Source organism: Passer montanus, unplaced genomic scaffold, assembly GCF_014805655.1.
Source record: "Passer montanus isolate IOZ18808 unplaced genomic scaffold, ASM1480565v1 scaffold157, whole genome shotgun sequence".
In the NCBI taxonomy this organism is placed as follows: domain Eukaryota; kingdom Metazoa; phylum Chordata; class Aves; order Passeriformes; family Passeridae; genus Passer; species Passer montanus.
The window spans coordinates 87,025-106,461 of NW_024362827.1; the positions used below are offsets into that span (position 1 = coordinate 87,025).

General features: G+C 53.2%; 2 protein-coding genes across 2 annotated transcripts in view; both read right to left on the bottom strand.

Annotated features, from left to right (window-relative positions):
* Positions 1 to 6,853: 6,853 nt before the first annotated feature.
* Positions 6,854 to 10,529, bottom strand: LOC120499113. The gene is made up of 2 exons (XM_039702588.1): positions 10,036 to 10,529; positions 6,854 to 9,925 (listed from the first exon to the last, which is right to left on the bottom strand). The coding sequence occupies exons 1-2, from the start codon at positions 10,499 to 10,501 to the stop codon at positions 8,418 to 8,420; spliced, it is 1,974 nt and encodes a 657-aa protein (XP_039558522.1). The 5' UTR covers positions 10,502 to 10,529; the 3' UTR covers positions 6,854 to 8,417.
* Positions 10,530 to 10,646: 117 nt separating this feature from the next.
* The window catches only part of CDK18 (cyclin dependent kinase 18), a 35,253-nt gene continuing 26,462 nt past the window's right edge, over positions 10,647 to 19,437 (bottom strand). Inside the window, exons 4-16 of the mRNA XM_039702587.1 lie at positions 17,316 to 17,441; positions 15,864 to 15,920; positions 15,533 to 15,647; positions 15,335 to 15,429; positions 15,200 to 15,262; positions 14,794 to 14,917; positions 14,594 to 14,714; positions 13,732 to 13,829; positions 12,429 to 12,534; positions 12,201 to 12,243; positions 11,926 to 12,016; positions 10,956 to 11,033; positions 10,647 to 10,788 (exon numbers count right to left, since the gene is read on the bottom strand). Of these exons, the coding sequence (XP_039558521.1) occupies positions 10,754 to 10,788; positions 10,956 to 11,033; positions 11,926 to 12,016; positions 12,201 to 12,243; positions 12,429 to 12,534; positions 13,732 to 13,829; positions 14,594 to 14,714; positions 14,794 to 14,917; positions 15,200 to 15,262; positions 15,335 to 15,429; positions 15,533 to 15,647; positions 15,864 to 15,920; positions 17,316 to 17,441 (1,152 nt within the window). The 3' untranslated portion in view covers positions 10,647 to 10,753. The remainder of the gene's footprint in view (positions 10,789 to 10,955; positions 11,034 to 11,925; positions 12,017 to 12,200; positions 12,244 to 12,428; positions 12,535 to 13,731; positions 13,830 to 14,593; positions 14,715 to 14,793; positions 14,918 to 15,199; positions 15,263 to 15,334; positions 15,430 to 15,532; positions 15,648 to 15,863; positions 15,921 to 17,315; positions 17,442 to 19,437) is intronic.

A 19,437-nucleotide genomic window follows, 5' to 3' on the forward strand; every position in this document is an offset into this window, starting at 1 on the left:
TAACAAAGCCTTTCCCATCAAACTCTGCTGGAAAAGGCAGCCAGGAGCACCAGTGCAGCCACCTGGGTGTGTTCCTGTGTCCCCTCTCCAGGTGACCCTGGCTGGGTGATCTCCAGAGGTCTTTTCCAACCCGAACAATTCCAGGATTCTGCCATCTCCCTTTTCCCATCCATCTCCCTGCACTGATGGAAGAGGTGATCCTCATCTCCCACACTCCAGGGGCTCTGCCCCAAAAAATAACTGACAAAGCTTTCCCTGGGGGACATTCCAGATCTTTATCTGGAGATAAGGGAGATCCAGGGGGCTGGCAGGCCTGAATTCCTGCTCCACCCCCCTCTCTGGTGGCATCAGCTCTCCAGGGCTTGAATTCCCAGCCCTGAAATGGCCCAGCAGTGCCCTCCCCACTCTGGAGCTGCTCTGCACCACCCCAGACACAGAGGCAGCATCCAGGGGTGATAAATATCAACCCAGCCCTACCCAGAGCCGAGTGACCTGGGTGCTCCTGGGAATATCGGAGTGCCAGGTCCTGGGAATACCAGAGTGCCATCTCTCAGGAATATCAGAGTGCCATCTCAGGAATATCAGAGTGCCAGCTCCCAGGAATACCAGAGTGCCATCTCCCAGGAATATCAGTGCTATCTCTCAGGAATACCAGAGTGCCAACTCCCAGGAATATCAGAGTGCCAGCTCCCGGGAATATCAGAGTGCCAGCTCCCAGGAATACCAGAGTGCCATCTCCCAGGAATATCAGTGCTATCTCTCAGGAATATCAGAGTGCCAGCCCTTGGGAATACCAGAATGCCAGCTCCCAGGAATATCAGAGTGCCAGCTCCCAGGAATATCAGAATTCCAGCTCCCGGGAATACCAGGGTGCCATCTCTCAGGAATACCAGAGTGCCAGCTCCCAGGAATACCAGAGTGCCATCTCTCAGGAATATCAGAGTGCCAGCTCCCGGGAATACCAGAGTGCCAGCTCCCAGGAACACCAGGCCCTTCCACCAGGGCTGACACAAGCCATGCAGGATCTGCTTGCAAATAAGCCCCGAGGCGTGGGTGGGTTTAGTCAGCACAAGAACACCCAGATCCCTCCTGGTTCCACAGAAATGCAGCTCCTCTCCCCGGAGGGAGCTCATCAAAATGCGAGCCACAGGGCTCCCAGGAGATGCAAGCCCCGAATTAGCTCCACGAGGAGGCACTTCCAGGCTGTTTTCCAAACTGGAATCAATGTTGTGCTTGCGCTGAATTAAAACACCCCCAGTTCTGCCCTTGCTGCAGAGTGAAACCATGAATGGAGGGAGGGCAGGGCTGCAGCCACAGCGTCCCGGTGAGCTCCAGAGGGTCCAAGTGGCCTTTGGGAAACACCTTCCTTTGGTTTTTCCATGGCCTTGCACATTCCTGGGTCAGAAGGGATTTTTTTAGGTATGTAAATTGTTCTTTTCAACCAGAGGAGCAGTGTTTTATGCAGTGACTGCAGAGCTCCAGCCCTGATTTGTTGTGCTGTTGGAATCACCTCTCTCAGCCCAGGCTCAACACAGTGTGGAAATCCAGCTCTAGAAATAAATTTTCTAAGGGTTCCCTTGGGGTGGAACCACCTGAGGCCCCACAGGACAGCAGATTCCTGGAGCTCCTCCAAGGCTCTCCCCAGTGTTTGGGTTGGCAGCTTGGCCAAGGACTTGGAGCTCAGATGTTGGGGAAGTTTTCCCTGTCCCCCTTTAGGGAAAACTGGGGCTGAGAGACCCCTGAAACCCCACGAGTTACCCCAGCAGCCGCATGTGATGGGTCCATGTGTATTTGGAGATGGGATCAAACAAAAATCCCAGCACCACCCAAAGCCTGAGCTGATCAGAAAATAACTCTGAACCACTGAACCTGCTTGAGAAATTCCCGAGGACACCGAAAACTCCATGTCTGAGGGGCTGGCAGCAGGAAAGATGCTCAGCAGAGCAGACAGAGAGACAGGGAGTGTCCACCTCGTGTGTTTCGGGGTCAGGAGCTCCCAGACGGGCAGGTTTGGGCAGCTTGGCTCCAATTCTAGGTCAAACACGAGCCCCGAGTCCCAGCCTGGTTGGGGCAGAGCTCGTCAGCCGTGTCTGGAGGAGGAAGTGCTGCCCTCCTGATCCTCCCTCCCAGCTGGAATAACTCCCACCCCCACTGCCCTGCGGCTGCCACCCGCTGCTCCCTCCCCTGCAGCCCCAGATCCCTGCAGGGAGGGCAGCTGGGGGCACAGCCAGGCTGGGACCCCAAAATGGGAGGGAAGGGAGGGTGGAAGGGCAGGGATGGGTGGGCAGGGATGGGAGGAAGGAAGGAAGGAAGGAAGGAAGGAAGGAAGGAAGGGGATGGATGGACGGGGATGAAGGACAGGGACAGAAGGACAGGGATGGATGGACAGGGATGAAGGGCAGGGATGGATGGATGGATGATGGATGATGGATGGATGGATGGATGGATGGATGGATGGATGGATGGATGGACAGGAATGAAGGGCAGGGATGGATGGATGGATGAATGGATGGATGGATGGATGGATGGATGGATGGATGGATGGATGGAAGGACAGGAATGAAGGACAGGGATGAAGGACAGGGATGGATGGATGGACGGACGAATGGATGGATGGATGGATGGACGGACGAATGGATGGATGGATGGATGGATGGATGGATGGATGGAAGGAAGGAAGGAAGGACAGGAATTAAGGACAGGAATGAAGGACAGGGATGAAAGGGCCAGAATGGATGGACAGGGATGAAGGACAGGGACGAAGGACAGGGATGGATGGACAGGGATGGAAGGACAAGGACAGAAGGATTTAGTATCAAAGGCATCCCAGAAAGTTGGGGAGAGAATGATGCACCTGGCTGCATCCTATTAGAAGGCTAATTAATTATTTTTATACCATATTACATATATTAAACTGAATTTGTTTGTGCTTGCCCTGCCCACAGCCTCACGTGCTGCTCTCAGTCCTGTGGCTGTTCTGTGCCTCTCCAGACACACACACACGCTCCTGGCCCTGACAGGCCCAGGGGACACAGCACCATCACTCTGGGTAAATCATTCCCATGTCCAGTTTGCTTTGGTACAGCACAGGCCCAGCAAATGATAAGAATTGTGTTCTCCCTTTCTCTGAGCTTCAGCGAGTGTGAAACCCAGAAATATTCTTGGGAAAAATTGTGCCTTGCTTTTCTCTGCGAGGAGAAATGTGGAACAGAAGGAGCCCCAAATCACCCTGCTGTGGGAGGTCGAGGACTCCTGGGCAATTAACCAACATGGTTAAGCAGAAGCTGTTTATTGTTTTCATTCCACACACTCTTATAGATTCTACAAATTACTGGGTACACAATTCCTGACTGGTGATTTTTTTTCTTTTTCTCTCGTTTCCTGCCTCTGTTTCTCAGTGTCTGTGGGTGCAGTCTAGGTGATTTCCAGTCTTCTGCAGTCCAGTTTTTGTGGTCTTGGTATTTGGCTTCTCAGCTTCTTGGTTCTTATTTTAGCACAGTTGATGTCTTGGTAACTTTGATGGATTTTACAGAGAGAAAATTCTGAGAAATTCTGAGAGAATTCTGCTAAAAACAATTACGAGCGGCATGGCTGGTGCTCTCTGAGGCCTGAGTTGTTCAGACACAACACCCCACAATTCCTGCAGTATCCCACAATTCCTGCAAGATCCCAGAATTCCTACAACATCCCACAACTCCTGCAAGATCCCACAATTCTTGCAAGATCCCACAATTCCTACGACATCCCAGAATTCCCACAACATCCCACAATTCCTGCAAGATCCCACTATTGCTACAAGACCCCACAATTCCTACAAGATCCCACAATTCCTACAACATTCCACAACTCCTACAAGATCCCACATTGCCACATCACCCCACGGAGGGCAGCCGGTGTCACGCCAGGGACCCCGCAGCATCCCTGCAGCACAGCTGGGGACATCTGGGGACATCTGGGAGGCAGGAGGGGCAGAGGGCGCTGGGCAGACCCGGCCCTGCCAGCTGCAGGAACGAGGGTGGCAGATGGAAGAACTGGTTTGGCAAACAGCTCCTTCCTGGGACCTGCCCTGGGCAGCCCGGAGGTGACTCAGCTGGGCGGGGGGGAGGGGATGCAGGGCATTGTCCCCGTCCCAAATCCCCGCTGGTTCCGGCCCCAAAAACCCTACAGATCCTTCAAAGACCCCAGAGATCCCTCAAAGACCTCACAGATCCTTCAAAGACCCCGCAGATCCCCTAAAGACCCTAAAAATGCCCCAAAGACCTCACAGATCCACCAAAGACCACACAAATGCCCCAAAAACCCCAGAAATCCCTCAAAGACCACACAGATCCCCCAAAGATCTCACAGACCCTTCTAAGACCCCCCAGATCCCTCAAAGACCTCACAGATCCACCAAAGACCACACAAATGCCCCAAAAACCCCACAAATCCCTCAAAGACCCCAAAGACCACACAGATCCCCCAAATATCTCACAGACCCTTCTAAGACCCCCCAGATCCCCTAAAGGCCCCACAAATCCCTCAAAGACCACACAGATCCCCCAAAGATCTCACAGACCCTTCTAAGACCCCCCAGATCCCCTAAAGGCCCCACAAATGCCTCGAAGACCCCCCAGATCCCTCAAAGACCTCACAGATCCTTCAAAGACCTCACAGATCCTTCAAAGACCCCACAGATCCCCTGAAGACCCTAAAAATGACCCAAAGACCTCACAGAGCCACCAAAGACCCCACAGATCCCCCAAAGACCACACAGAGCCACCAAAGATCTCCTAAAGATCTCACAGACCCTTCAAAGACCCCACAGATCCCCTGAAGACCCTAAAAATGCCCCAAAGACCCCACAGATCCCCCAAAGACCACACAGAGCCACCAAAGATCTTCTAAAGATCTCACAGACCCTTCAAAGACCCCACAGATCCCCTAAAGACCCCACAAATGCCTCAAAGACCCCCCAGATCCCTCAAAGACCTCACAGATCCCCTAAAGACCCCAGAGATCTCCCAAAGACCCCACAGACCCCCTCAAAGCCCCTGTCACCCTGTTTTCTTTAAGTTCCTTTAAGCCTTCTGATGTTTACATTCCTGTCATGAACTTTTAAACGCCCTCTGTGTAAATAATTCATTGTTTTGCATTCTTTCGTGGAGGAGGAGAAGTTTGCTGGGCTGTTGGTTTGTCCGGGGTCACTGGGGAGGTGCCACTGTCACCCTCCAAGCCACTGTCACCTTTGGAAATCCAGAAATGTTGGAGTCCAAAATGAAACCTCTTTCTTTTTTACCTTGGAGAGTCCAATGTCCACGTTGTTTTATTTTGTGTCCTAAAGCAACAAGACCCCACAGATCCACCAAAAACCCTCCAAAGACCCCACAGATGCCCCACAGACCCCACAGATGCCCCAAAGACCCCACAGACCCCACAAATCCCCCAAAGACCCCTCAGGTCCCCCCGAGCCCAGCCTGGCTCTCCCACCCCTGCGGTGCTGGGGGTTCTCCCCGGGAATGCTGCACCACAGGAATATCCCAAAGGGGTCCCCAGCTGGGTGTCCCCGATCCCAGGGGATTTCAGCAGCTGGATGGGTGGGAAATGGGAATTTTTTCCCCAAAAAATTTAGTGGGAACAGTTTGTCCCACAAGCCAGGGCAGGGCCTGGCAGCTTTGGCTGTATTTGCCCGACAGGGCTGTGCCAATATTTATTCTGTGCCTCGGGATCCCTGCAAGGACACCAGGGACGTTCTCCCCGCTCCTGGCTTCCCTGAAACGCTCCTTTTGCCTGGCATTCCACTCCCTGAGATAATCCCTTCGCCCAGGGTTTTTCTCCTGGGAAGATGAGAAGCCTCAGAGAAAAAGAAAACAATTCTTGTCTCATTTGTATAATGTATTGTATATCATTATATTATTTATTGTTTATTGTTTATTATTATTTTTTCATTATTATCTTTTAATATCTTTTATGATCTGTAAGTATCCTTTCTGTATTCTTTAGCACAGTATTCTTTAACACAATACAGTATCATAAAATAATAAGTTAGCCTTCTGAGAACATGGAGTCCGATTTTAACACAGGTGATTGTTTCTTTGGGTTTTGCTGTGAGCTGTTTTCACTCCTTGGCCGATTGGGGCCAAGCTGTGTCAGGGCTCTGGAAAGAATCATGAGTTTTCATTATACTATTATTATTATTATTATTATTTAACCTAAGGTATTAGAAAATAATCAATTATCCTCCTGAGAACACGGGGTCAGATCCATCACCCCTCCTGCCACGGGGGTCCCTGCAAGTCCAATCCTCCTGTGCCCAAAACCCCAGCAGGGAATGGGGCACGGGCTGACCCAGCTCCCTTCGACCCCAAAAAACCCCAGATCCTTCTCCCATCAAAATAAAAAGGAAAAATTGTATCTTTTACAAACCCATCCCACAGTCCATAAATTTTAAATTCACAATCCAACAGATCAGATGGAAAAACCCAACCAAAACATTGGAAAACCTTGGGAAAATGCTATTTATTTATTTCATATTTGTGCGTAAGGAGAGAAAAAAGAAGCACAAAATCATCTGAAAAAAGAAAAAATAGAAATCTTATTTAAAAATATTTAAAAAAACAGAAATCTTATAAAAACTTAAAAAGAAAAATAGAATCTTTTTCATGTGAAAAAGAAAAATAGAAATATTTTTCTATTCTATTTTTCTGAAATAAAAAATTTGAAATATTCTTATAAAATATAGCCAAGAGACTGACAGATGGATAAAATCCTTTATTATCATTATTTCTTTTTTGTACCTTTCCATTTATTCCAGAAAAACTTTCTTTCTCTCTCTCTCTCTCTATATAAAAATCATTACCTCTTTCAGAATAAATCCTTAAAATCATTTATTTTAAAACAAACATTTTTTTTTGTACAGCACTAGTTAAATACATTTATTTATTCTCAGTTTTCTGCCAACGAATCACCCCAGAGAACATTCCCAGTTTGGGGATCCGTCCTGGCCCCTTCCGTCGATTTCTCCTGCTGGAGCACGAGCAGGGAAATGTGGAATTTTTTATCATTTGTGCTCAGACACGGCTCACAGGGATCCAAAAATCCAATTTTACACCATCTGAGCATCCAGATGTGCAGCACACCTGGAAATCAGGTGGAAAAACCCAAACAAAACCTTGGGAAAATGCTCCTTAATTCCATTTTTTTCACCTTTTGTGTAAGGAAGAAGGGCAAAAAATACATTTATTTTGTGCTGAACCTCCAAAAACCCAAAGGAATTTTGTGGTTTGACTTCTCCACGTGGATCTGTAGGGCCAGGGAAGGAGGATCCATGTGGGAATGGAGGGATGGAATTACCAGCTCTGCCTCAATGGTGGTGGTGTTGTTGTTGCTGTCCCAAAGCCTGACCTCGCTCTGCACATTGATTTAATTCTGTTCCTTTGCCCAACCGTCAGCTGGCCAGACAAAAGAACACCAGGAATACACATTTCCTCAGGGCACAGCCAAAATTCCTGCTTTCTGCTAACAAAAAAAGGGAAAAAATTCCAAGAAAAACCAGAAGCAACGACTTCCTTTGGCCTGCCAGGAGCAGCGGCTGCTCCAGGACGTGTTGGATGGGAGAATCCATGAAATGAGGGGGGAAAAATGCTGGAAAACCACGGAAATTCCCAACATTTTCACAAAAATCCCAATTGGCGCTCCAAAACCTGGGAAATCCTGCCCAGGGATGGGTTTTTTTAGGGATGGGGCATCCAGAGGGTTTCTCTCCCCCTAAATCCAGCCTAAAAGGGCTGGAATTTAATCCCAAAGGTGGAGAAGAGGAATTTAACTTTGGGATTTAATCCCTGCCAGCCTCCAGTTTCTTTTTTTTTTTCCAGCTGTGGAGATCAGAGCTTGGCACCAAATATTTGCACTCCAAGTGGGAATCAGATATCCATGAAATGCCTGGGATAAAAGGGGTTATCTGGGATTGGGGCTACTGGGAGCTGATCAGTAACGGGGGATTGGAACCCTCTGGAATTCTCTGGAATGATGTAAAGTCGTGGGGTTCTGGGTGTGATTCCAGAGGGGAAAAATCCCAAAATATCTGGCAAAAATTCCTTGGGAAAGCTGGAATTCTAAAGAAAGGAATGTTCCACTCCATAAAAAGTTTAGGAGGGAAGAAATTCCTGTTTTTCTTGGATTTTGGGCATTGCCAAATGTTGGGAATTCTCTCATGAGGTGGAAACCCTAATCCCCCATCCTTTTGGGGGGATTTCTAGGGAAAAGGGGAAAGGATAAACAGGAGCCTGCAGGGCTTTTCCTGATCCCGGGAATGCTGGCCTGGCTCTGTGGGATTCTCCCAGCAGTTTTCCTTGCCCTGCAGCAGGAATATTGGATCTGGATCTGAATATCCCCCGTGGGAACGCGGCACCAGCGCCCCTGGAAGTTCACTGCCACTCTCAGGGTGTGGGAATGGGAAAAACGAGCAGGAAAACTGAGCAAAGACGGATCAGGGAAGGTTCCTGCCCTGATCCAGGCCCTGCTCCCCTGGGAATTCCCTGGAATTCCTCACCCCGGGCACCCGAAGGAGCCGTGTCCCTGTCCTGCCTGCTGAGCTCCCACAGGAGCCCTGGGCAGGGCAGCTCCGGGCCCGAGGAAATTCCTCCGTGGGGGGAAAGATGGCACTGGGAGAGCTCAGCCCGGCTCCAGCTGCACGAGGGACCAGGAAAAGAGGGAAACGGGAAAAGAGGGAATGAGGAGGGACCAGGAAAAGAGGGAAACGGGAAAAGAGGGAAACAGGAGGGACCAGGAAAAGAGGGAAACAGGAAAATAGGGAACCAGGAGGGACCAGGAAAAGAGGGAAACGGGAAAAGAGGGAATGAGGAGGGACCAGGAAAAGAGGGAAACAGGAAAATAGGGAACCAGGTGGGACCAGGAAAAGAGGGAAACGGGAAAAGAGGGAACCAGGAGGGACCAGGAAAAAAAGGAATTGGGAGAGACCAGGAAAAGAAGGAATCAGGAGGGACCAGGGAAAAATGGACCAGGTGAGAAAAGGAAAAGAAGGAACCAAGAAAAGAAGGAACCAGGAGGGACCAGGGAAAGAGGGAATCAGGAAGAACCAGGAAAAGAGGGAACCAGGAGGAATCACGAAAAAATGGCACCAGGAGGGACCAGGGGAAAAGGGAACAAGGAGACCCAAGGAAAACACGGCCCCGAATGCGCCACTGGGGGCTGGGGGCTGTCCCTGCTCTTCCCCATCCCCTGGAATCAATTAGGGAACAATTCGGGCTGGAAATACCGGGAAGGGACCAGAGCAGGGATGGGCAAACCTCAAACAATGCAGACGTCTGGAGACTCGTCTGGGACAGAGCCCTGGTGGCACCGGGGAGCTCCGGGCTCGCCGCATTTTCCCTCCCACCGAGCATTTTCCAAGGATCGCTGAAGGAATCACTCCCTGCTGCAGGAGGGAACAGCCCCACGGGGAGCTGGAGCCCGGAGCCAAGTGCCAGTCCTGGGTGCCAGTCTTGGTGCCAGTCCCGGTCCTGGGTGCCAGGTGCCAGTCCCAGCTCCAGGATGCCCAGCCACATCCAGAGGGAGCTGATCCTCCAGGAAAGCCAAGCCCATGGCACAGCAGAGGGGCTCCGTGCCCTGCCCGCACCCTGCCAGGCTGGGGGGCAGAGCTTGGCAGGGATGGATTTATCCCCAAAGTGTCTGGAGAGGGAAAACCCCCCCGGGGCAGCAGCAAAGCTCTGTGAGCACTGATCCTGTCCAGGCTGGGCACGGCTGAGGGGTGTGAGGGGCTGAGGGGTTTGGGGGCTGAGGGGTTTGGGGGTCTGAGGGGTTTGGGGGGCTCTGCGCTGCTCCCCAGGGCTGTTTCTGGTGCCCACAGCCCTGCCTGGGGAGCTGCAGCCGTGCCAGGCCCTGCCCGGGCTCGGGACATCCCAGTTAGGGAGCAGGGACATCCCAGTTTGGGAGCAGAGCCAGGCCCTGCCCGGGCCAGGGACATCCCAGTTTGGGAGCAGGGATATCCCAGTTTGGGAGCAGGGACAGCCCAGTTTGGGAGCAGGGACAGCCCAGTTTGGGAGCAGGGACATCCCAGTTTGGGAGCAGAGCTATCCCAGTTTGGGAGCAGGGATATCCCAGTTTGGGAGCAGGGACAGCCCAGTTTGGGAGCAGGGACTGGGAGAGGCTGGGGGGAGCGAGGGGGAATTCTGGCTGCTCCACCCTCAGCTGGATTCGGGTACCAAAACAGGGAGGGGAAAGGGGGTTCTGCAGGCAGAGGTGAAATATGGGGGGCTGCCCTGGTTCCTGTGCCCCAGATGTGCCCAGATGTGCTCCAGGTGCTCCCAGTGCCAGGCCAGGCCGTGCCCAGCAGTCCTAACGTGGTCTCCCCAAAAACCAGGGGGTGCAGGGCAGCTTGTCTGAGCAAAGGGGCATTTCCTGCAACTCCTGCCTGGGCCAAACCCCACAAATCCCCAGACCCTGAACCTCCAAACCCCACAAATCCCCAGACCCTGAGCCCCCAAACCCCACAGATCCCCATCCTGAGCCCCCAAACCCCACAGATCCCCCCCTGACCCTCCCGGGGCAGCACAGGCTCCTCCCTGGAGCTCCTCTCAGAGGGGACAACACCAAGACAAGGGGGGACAAGGCCACAGGTGCACGGAGAGCAGCTCCCGGGGGTTGGGGTCCTGCTGGAGCCGGGAATTCTGCCGAGGGTCGGGTGGGAGCCGCTCCCTTCTCAGCGCTTCCATCTCCACGGCAACCAGGGCGCCGCCGGTCCCGGTTTAAAGGTTTAAAAGATGCTCTGCCGCCTGTTCTTGCCGCGGGCTGGGGAGGGGACACGGGGCTCAGGGGGCATCCCGAGCCGGTGCCACTCCCAGAGGAGCCAGCTGCGCCCAGATGTGCCAAGGAACGCCAGCCAGGGGTGGTTTGTGAGCGGAGAGGCGGCAGGGAGAGGGGTGGGCTTGTGCTGCCCGGAGCCGGGGCGGCCGTACCTGAGTGCTGGAAGGCCGAGCCGCGCTGCCCGGGGTCCCTCTGCAGCTGGATCTCCTTCAGGGAGAAGATGGAGGCAGCTGGGGGGGACAGAGGGAGAGGGGTCAGTGCTGCCCCAGGGGGGCACCTGCACCGAGCTCCTCCTCAGCCTGCCACCCATCTCGCCCCACCCTAATTAATATTACATCATTATTATTATTATTATTATTACTATTATTATTACTATTATTATAATCATCATCATCATAGTTATAATTATCATTATTATTACTACTATTATTATAATTATGTTATTATTTGTTATTATCCTTAATCGCATTCATAATAATATTAATATTATTATTTGTTATTATATATTATTATTCATTATTATTGTAATTATCATTAATGTTTTAATTATTATTAGTAGTACCATTATTATTATTATTTGTTATTATTTGTTATTATTTGTTATTACAGTTATTGTCATTAATGGTATTATTCTTACTATTATGATTAGTTACTATTTGTTATTATAGTTATTATCAATAATGGTACAATAATTACTATTAATATTATTATTAACTATTAGTTATTTTAATTAATTTTAAATCATATTACTTATTATTAGCTATTAGTTATTTTAAATAACATTACTTCTTATTATTAGTGTTCTTGCTATGGTGATGATGATGATGATGATGATGATGATTAACATTACTTCTTATTATTAGTGTTGTTGCTACTATTATGATTATGATGACTATTATGATGATGATTATTGTTGTTGTTACTACTACTACTATTATTACTATTATTATTATTATTATTATTATTATTATTATTATTATTATAATTCCTCCTCGCTCCCACAGCCATCAGCTCCTGCCCACCCTGCAGCAGCGGCGCCTTTGGGGGGCAGCAGCACTCACTGTCAGGCAGGAGGTGCACGCGCTCGCCCAGGCTCCTGAAGTAGGGGTGCTCAGCACTTACTGTCAGGCAGGAGGTGCACGCGCTCGCCCAGGCTCCTGAAGTAGGGGTGCTGCAGGGCTGCCTCGGCTGAGATCCGGCCCTTGGCTCTGTACTGCACAGAGCCCCGAGAAAAGCCAGCAAAAATCATTGATATCACACAGCTGGGCACCTCTGCCCATCCCAGCAGTGCCACCCACCCGCCCCGTGGCCCCTTCCCTTCCCTTCCCTTCCCTTCCCTAACCCTAACCCTAACCCTAACCCTAACCCCCCCACCCCTGGGCTGCCCCAGCACCCACCAGGAGCAGATTTGTCAGCAGGTCAACCCCTTCCGAGTCCAGCCTGGGAGAGAGGGGAAATAAAACCAAAACTGCACCAAAACTGCACCAAGGCTGCACCAACCACAGCGAGGGACGAGTGGCACTGCAGCCGCCAGCCCCACGGGGAGAAAACGAGCCTGGGCTGCCCGGGCTGCCCCCCACACCCCTCAAACCCCCGATCTTTATCTGCCCCTGCTCTGGGGGTACCTCGGGGCGTGATTCAGCAGCGGCTGGGCTCGGTGCTGGCTGAAGTTGTAAGCCTTGAACTCCTCGTTGGACGTTATCCCGGGCCAGGTGTCCTCGGTGGGGGTTCCTGTGGGGGCACAGGGGACCTGCCATGGGCACTGGGTGTGATGGGAACCTTCCGAGTGTGGGGTCTGTCCCCGAGAGAGGGCACCCATGTCCCCAGGGGCTGGCAGTGCCAGCAGGGAGCCTCTCATCCTTACACTGGGCCAGCCTGGAGGGGGCTGCGGGCAGCTTCTGTCCGTGCCAGCTGACCCCTGCCCACCCCAGCCATGTGTGCCCACCTCTGCCCATGTCAGCCCGCCCCTGCCTGTTCCATCCCACCCCTTTTCATTCATGTCCACCCCATTCCATCCTCATTCATTCCTGCAACCCCAGTCCATCCCAACCCACCCCTGCTCCCTCCTTCCCACCTCATCATTCCTGTTCATTCCTGTCCACCTCATCCCATCCCTGCTCCCTCCTTCCTATTGCATCCCACCTCATCCCTGCCCATCCTGTTCCACCCCATCCCTGTTCATTCCTGTCAATCCCATCCCATCCCAGCCCGGCCCATCCCACCCCTTTTCCCTCCTACCGCATCCCACCTAACCCTAACCTCATCCCACGCTATCCCCGTTCATTCCTGCTCATCCCATCCCTTTTCCCTCCTTCCTACTGCATCCCACAGCACCCCACCCCATCCCTGTTCATTCCTCCACCTCATCTCATCCCACCTCATCCCTTTTCCCTCCTTCCTACCACATCCCACCTCATCCCTGTTAATCCCATTCCACCCCATCCCTGTTCCTTCCTTTCTACCCCACCCCTTTTCCCTCCTTCCCACCCCATCCCACTTCATCCCTGCTCATTCCTGTCCACCCCTATCCCTGTTTTCTCCTTCCCACCGCATCCCATCCCATGCATCCCATCCCATGGATCCCATCCCATGGATCCCATCCCATCCCATCCCATCCCATCCCATCCCATCCCATCCCATCCCATCCCATCCCATCCCATCCCATCCCATGGATCCCATCCCATCCCATCCCACCCTGCTCCTCCCCGCCCCGTTCCGCTCCCGGTGCCGTTCCCGGAGCCGCTCCCGGAGCGTTCCCGGTGCGGTTCCCGGTGCGGTTCCCGGATTCCCGGTGCCGCTCCGGTGCCGCGGGCAGGCAGTGCCGGAGCCGCTCCCGGAGCATTCCCGGTGCGGTTCCCGGAGCATTCCCGGTGCCGCGGGCAGGCAGTGCCCTCGCGCGGGGACGCGGGCTCAGCGCACGGCGCTCACCCAGCAGGCGGAAGATGAGGTGCAGCTCCTCCTTCACCGTGGAGCCGGGGAACATCGGCCGGCCCGTCACCATCTCGTAGTGGATGCAGCCGACCCCCCTGAAGCGCCGGGACACCCCGCGGTCAGCGGGACGAACCCGCGGGGGCCGCCGCCGGAGAGGATCCGCTCCCACCGGGTGGGGATGGCACGGACCCGACCCGAGCCCCAGGGGATGGGGAAACAGCTCTGGGAACAGGGAAAACTGCTCTGGGAGAGCCTGGGGACACGGGGACTGGGAAATCACCTCTGGGAGAGCCTGGGGACAGGGAAATCTGCACTGGGGACAGGGAAAACTGCTCTGGGAGAGCCTGGGGACAGGGAAAACTGCTCTGGGAGAGCCTGGGGACAGGGAAATCTGCACTGGGGACAGGGAAAACTGCTCTGGGAGAGCCTGGGGACAGGGAAATCTGCACTGGGAGAGCCTGGGGACAGAGAAAACTGCTCTGAGGACAGGGAAAACAGCTCTGGGAGATCCTGGGGACATGGGGACAGGGAAACCTGCACAGGGAGAGCTCTGGGGACACAGAAATCTGCTCTGGGAGAGCCTGGGGACAGGGAAAACAGCTCTGGGAGAGGCTGGGGACAGGGAAATCTGCACTGGGAGAGCCTGGGGACATGGGGACAGGGAAATCTGCACTGGGAGAGCCCCAAACCCTCTGGTGTAAAAAGCCTCAGGGGACAGGGAAAACTGTTCTGGGAGAGCTCTGGGGGTGGGGAAAACAGCCCTGGGAGAGCCCCCCACCCCTTGTGGTACCCAGCACGGTGAGGATGAGGATGGAAACGCCCGACCCCTCCTGCAGAGCCCGGGAGCTCGGTGCCTCACCACATGTCGATGGGCGTGGAGTACTCGGTGGATCCCAGCAGGACGTCGGGGGGCCGGTACCAGAGCGTCACCACCTCGTTGGAGTAGGTTTTTGTGGGGACAGACTTGGCCCTGGCTAATCCTGGGGGCGGGAGGGACACGCATCCAGGAGCTGCTCCTTTTTTCCCAATCCTGCATCGCCCCTGGAGGGCTTCACCTACCAAAATCAGCCAGCTTGAGCTCCCCGCGCTCGTTGATGAGCAGGTTCTGGGGTTTGAGGTCTCGGTGCAGGATTTTCCTGCCGTGGCAATAAGCCAGGCCACGGAGCAGCTGGAACATGAAGATCTGCAGGGAGGAGGAGGAAGGTGCATTTAGGACTAAAACTCATCCTGCCTTGAGGAATGTGGATGGTGTGGGCAGGAAAGACCCCTCGGAGCTGTTGGGAAGCGTCACGGAATGGGATGAGCGAAGAGTGCAGTGATTTTATTTGGGGTGGAAACGCTGGGGGAGCCTCAGAAGGGCCGAGGGAGCAAGAACTGAAGGGTGAAGGGATCCCCAGCTTCCCTCAGCCCTAAAACCCCCCACCCAGGACGAGGGCCAGGGGAGGGGTCCCTGCACGCCCCTCACCTTCACATTGTGCACGCTCATCAGGTTCCCGCAGTTCTCCAGGTACTGCTTGAGGTCGTTGTCCTGCAGCGGGAAGGACACGTCAGTCTGTCCTGCCCTGGTCCCCCCAGCCCCCAGAGGAGCCCCCAGACCCACCAGGTACTCGAAGACGAGGGTGAGGCAGCGCTCGGTGTGGATGATGTCGTGCAGGGTGACGATGTTGGCGTGTTTGAGGTTCTTCAGCAGCGACACTGCGGGGACAGCGGGGTTGGGGCAGCAGCACCCGGGGCTGGGCAGGGCCACGGGCACCCCAAACCCTCCTGGGGGTCTGGGGGAGGCCCCTCCCGGCCTCACCTTCCCGGATGGCCGTGCAAGGAGCGCCCTCCTCGTGCTCCAGGCGGATTTCCTTCAGCGCCACCAGGTTCTCCGTCAGCTTGCTGCGGCCCTTGAACACCGTGGCGTAGGTGCCCTGGCAGGGACAGGGGACATTTCCCAGGCTGGCACAGCACTGCTGTCCCCCAAACATTTGGAGGAAGGACCATTTGAGGTGACAGCAGCAGGGCTGAGCTCCACGAGAAAGGCTTGCTCTGAAAATTTCTGGATATTGAAGATTTTTGCCCTTTGTTCTTCAAGCTACTCTTTGAGTTTTATTGAATTCCTTACGGGGGTGTCGCAGACTACTCACCTCTCCCAGTTTGTCCAGTTTAACGTAGGTTTCCAGCTTCCCAAAGCCAATATCTGACTGTGAGAGAGAAAGGAAAACATCACTGGGGAGGAGGGAACCTCATCCAGGGATGGCTTCACCTCCAGAAGCGTTTCCAGGACACTGGGCAGTGACAATTGGGATTTTTATTCCATTTACTGCCCAAACCCTCTGTGTATCCTGGGAAAAGCCGTGTCCTGAGCAGGGGAGTGCAGGTGCTGGAACCCGAGTTGCTGCACAACCCCCAGAGCCACATTCCTTATTCATGAGGGGCTCATGAATATTAATGACACATCGCCCTGGCGTTGTTTTATTGATCAGACAGCACAGGCAGGTAAATCCCAGCTCTCCTTCCCCCTTCCTTCCTCCTGAAAGGGCACCTTGGGTCCCAAAATGCCTCCTGAGGCCTGGCCGAGGTACCTGGGCACACCTGGTGTCTGCACACGGAGATTTTTCTCCTGTTTTATTGTACACAGAGTTTCTGCTCCTATTTCTGCTGCTGCAGCAAAGGAAGGGAAATGCCACCACTGGCGCCGAGGCTGATTCATTATTTATCCACATTTGCATTTCGGCTGAGCTGCAGGAGGGTTTCCCTCTGCTGCTTTGGGAAGGAGCCAGGCTGAGAGGGCAGCCAGGTGTGCACAGGGGAGGGAGAAGGTGGGAATGGCCCAGCAGGTGCAGGGGAAGGGATGCAGATCTCAGAACTGTGGGGTTGTTGGGGGTGGAAAATCCCTGTGGGATCATCGAGTCCAGGCTGTGCCCGACCCCCACCCTGAGCACTCAGTGCCACCTCCAGGGATGGGCACTCCAAACCCCCCTGGGCAGCCCCTTCCAGCCCTTTCCAGGAGGAAATTCCTGCTGATGTCCACCCTGAGCCTCCCCAGCCCAGCCTGAGGCCGTTCCCTCTCCTCCTGTCCCTGTTCCCTGGGAGGAGATCCCAAATTCCCCCCGGCTGTCCCCTCCTGGCAGGGAGTTGTGCAGAGCCACAAATTCCCCCTGAGCCTCCTTTGCTCCAGGCTGAGCCCCTTCCCGGCTCCCTCAGGACTCTCCAAACCCTTCCCAGCTCCCTCAGGACTCTCCAGACCCTTCCCAGCTCCCTCAGGACTCTCCAAACCCTTCCCAGCTCCCTCAGGACTCTCCAAACCCTTCCCGGCTCCCTCAGGACTCTCCAGACCCTTCCCGGCTCCCTCAGGACTCTCCAAACCCTTCCCAGCTCCCTCAGGACTCTCCAAACCCTTCCCAGCTCCCTCAGGACTCTCCAGACCCTTCCCGGCTCCCTCAGCTCCTCCCGGATGTGCAGGAAGGGCTGGGAACGGGCAGGGACAGGAGGGGACCTCAGTGCCAGCTGGAGCAGCTGGCACAGCGGGACACGGCTGCAGCAGAGCCAGGGGGACACGCCTGGATGGCACTGCCCCTCTGCTCGGTGCCACTTACGAGGGAGGCCCGGCGGGACATCCTGCTCAGGGGTTTGGGGAGCTCCAGGCTCTCCATCTGCAGCTTCTGCAGGAACTCGGGGGGCAGCCGGATGTCCATGGGCAGCGAGAGGCGCTTGCTGACGTCCTGCAGGGAGGGACAGAGCACGGGGCGCTGGCACCAGGACTCTCGGGGGCACTGACGTGGCAGTGCCAGCTCGCCATGATATTTTCTGGGAATGACTTCCCAGAAATTGCGGTGTGATTTCATGGTTTACCCCAGAACCCTGCGTTTCTCCCTGAAGATTCCCTCCCGGGTGTGTCAATCACCTCTCCTCTCCCCACCATGACCCCAGACTGACTGTCTGTCAATCCTGGAATTCCAGAAGGGTGTGAGTGATTGGGCAGATTCCAAAGATGCCCCCCAGAGCATCCAGGTGTCCTTTGTCCCTGGTACCTGGCTGGTGGCTCCCTATCCCTTCCCTCCCCCGGTAGAAGGGATCCACGTTTGGGAGTTCCGTTGGAGAGTTCCTGGATTCAGAGGCCCGTGGGCCACAACAAAGCTCTGGGTTGAAACCCTCCATCAGAACCGACTCCTTCCTTCACCATGGCCCTAAAGCTTCCCTGGCACAGTGCCCCCCCCAGAGGAGCTCCATCCCACCCCATCCTGGAGCCCTGGCATGCCTGGGCTTGTCCCCACACCCCCAGCTGTGACCCAGGGCCAGCCAGGGTGTCTGGGGTGCAGCACCACGCTGGCACTGCTCGGTTCAGCTGCGGGGCCGGACAAGCCAAGGCACGTCCCCAGTGCTGGTAACACCAAAATGGAAAATTCCTCTTTGCCCAGGATCCTTCTCCTGGGAAGCTGAGAAGCCCGAGAGGAAAATGTAAATAAGAATTGTCTGATTTGCTTCTCTGTTTTGCTGCTCTGGAACGTGGCAGGTGCGTGTTTGATTGGCTCCATGTGAATTGGTTTTACTTCATGACAATCAAATCCACCCGTGTCGGACTCTGGTCAGTCACGGGGTTTTATGATTCATTTTTTCAAGCCTTCTGATGTACCTTGTCTCTATAATTTAGTATAGTTCTAGTATATAATTTCATATAATATAATAGAATATGATATAGTATAATTTAATATAATGTAATATAATATAATATAATATAATATAATATAATATAATATAATATAATATATCATATGTTATATAATATACTATGGTGTAATGTAATGTAATATAATAAATATAATGTAATATATTATGTCATATACTATGGTGTAATGTAATATAATATAATATAATTAATATAATGTAATTAATATAATCAGCCTTCCTCCATGTGAATTGGTTTTACTTCATGACAATCAAATCCACCCGTGTCGGACTCTGGTCAGTCACGGGGTTTTATGATTCATTTTTTCAAGCCTTCTGATGTACCTTGTCTCTATAATTTAGTATAGTTCTAGTATATAATTTCATATAATATAATAGAATATGATATAGTATAATTTAATATAATGTAATATAATATAATATAATATAATATAATATAATATAATATAATATAATATATCATATGTTATATAATATACTATGGTGTAATGTAATGTAATATAATAAATATAATGTAATATATTATGTCATATACTATGGTGTAATGTAATATAATATAATATAATTAATATAATGTAATTAATATAATCAGCCTTCTAAGAATATGGAGTCAGATCCATCTCTTCCCTCATCCTGGAACCCTCACAACCACCACAGTGCCCGGGGGCTGGTGGCACACGGCGAGTGCCCCGTGGGAGTCACAGCATGTCAGGGCTGGTGTGTGACACTGCCACATCCCAAACCACAGCAGGCAGCGGGAGGTGACACCCGGCTGTCCCCAGGTCCCAAACCACAGCCAGGCAGCTGGAGGTGACACCCGGCTGTCCCCAGGTCCCAAACCACAGCCAGGCCACGGGAGGTGACACCCAGCTGTCCCCAGGTCCCACAGCCAGGCCACGGGAGGTGACACCCGGCTGTCCCCAGGTCCCAAACCACAGCCAGGCCACGGGAGGTGACACCGGGCTGTCCCCAGGTCCCAAACCACAGCCAGCGGGAGGTGACACCCGGCTGTCCCCAGGTCCCAAACCACAG

What these genes read in the sequence shown, in the direction of transcription:
- LOC120499113 (XM_039702588.1), bottom strand. Translation starts at nt 10,501, where the DNA reads ATGGGGATCTGTGGGGTTTGGGGGCTCAGGGTCTGGGGATTTGTGGGG. An exon ending in GGGATGTCCCTGCTCCCAAA is followed by an intron (nt 9,926 to 10,035) that starts CTGGGCTGTCCC and finishes TCTGCTCCCAAA; the next exon opens with CTGGGATGTCCCTGCTCCCT.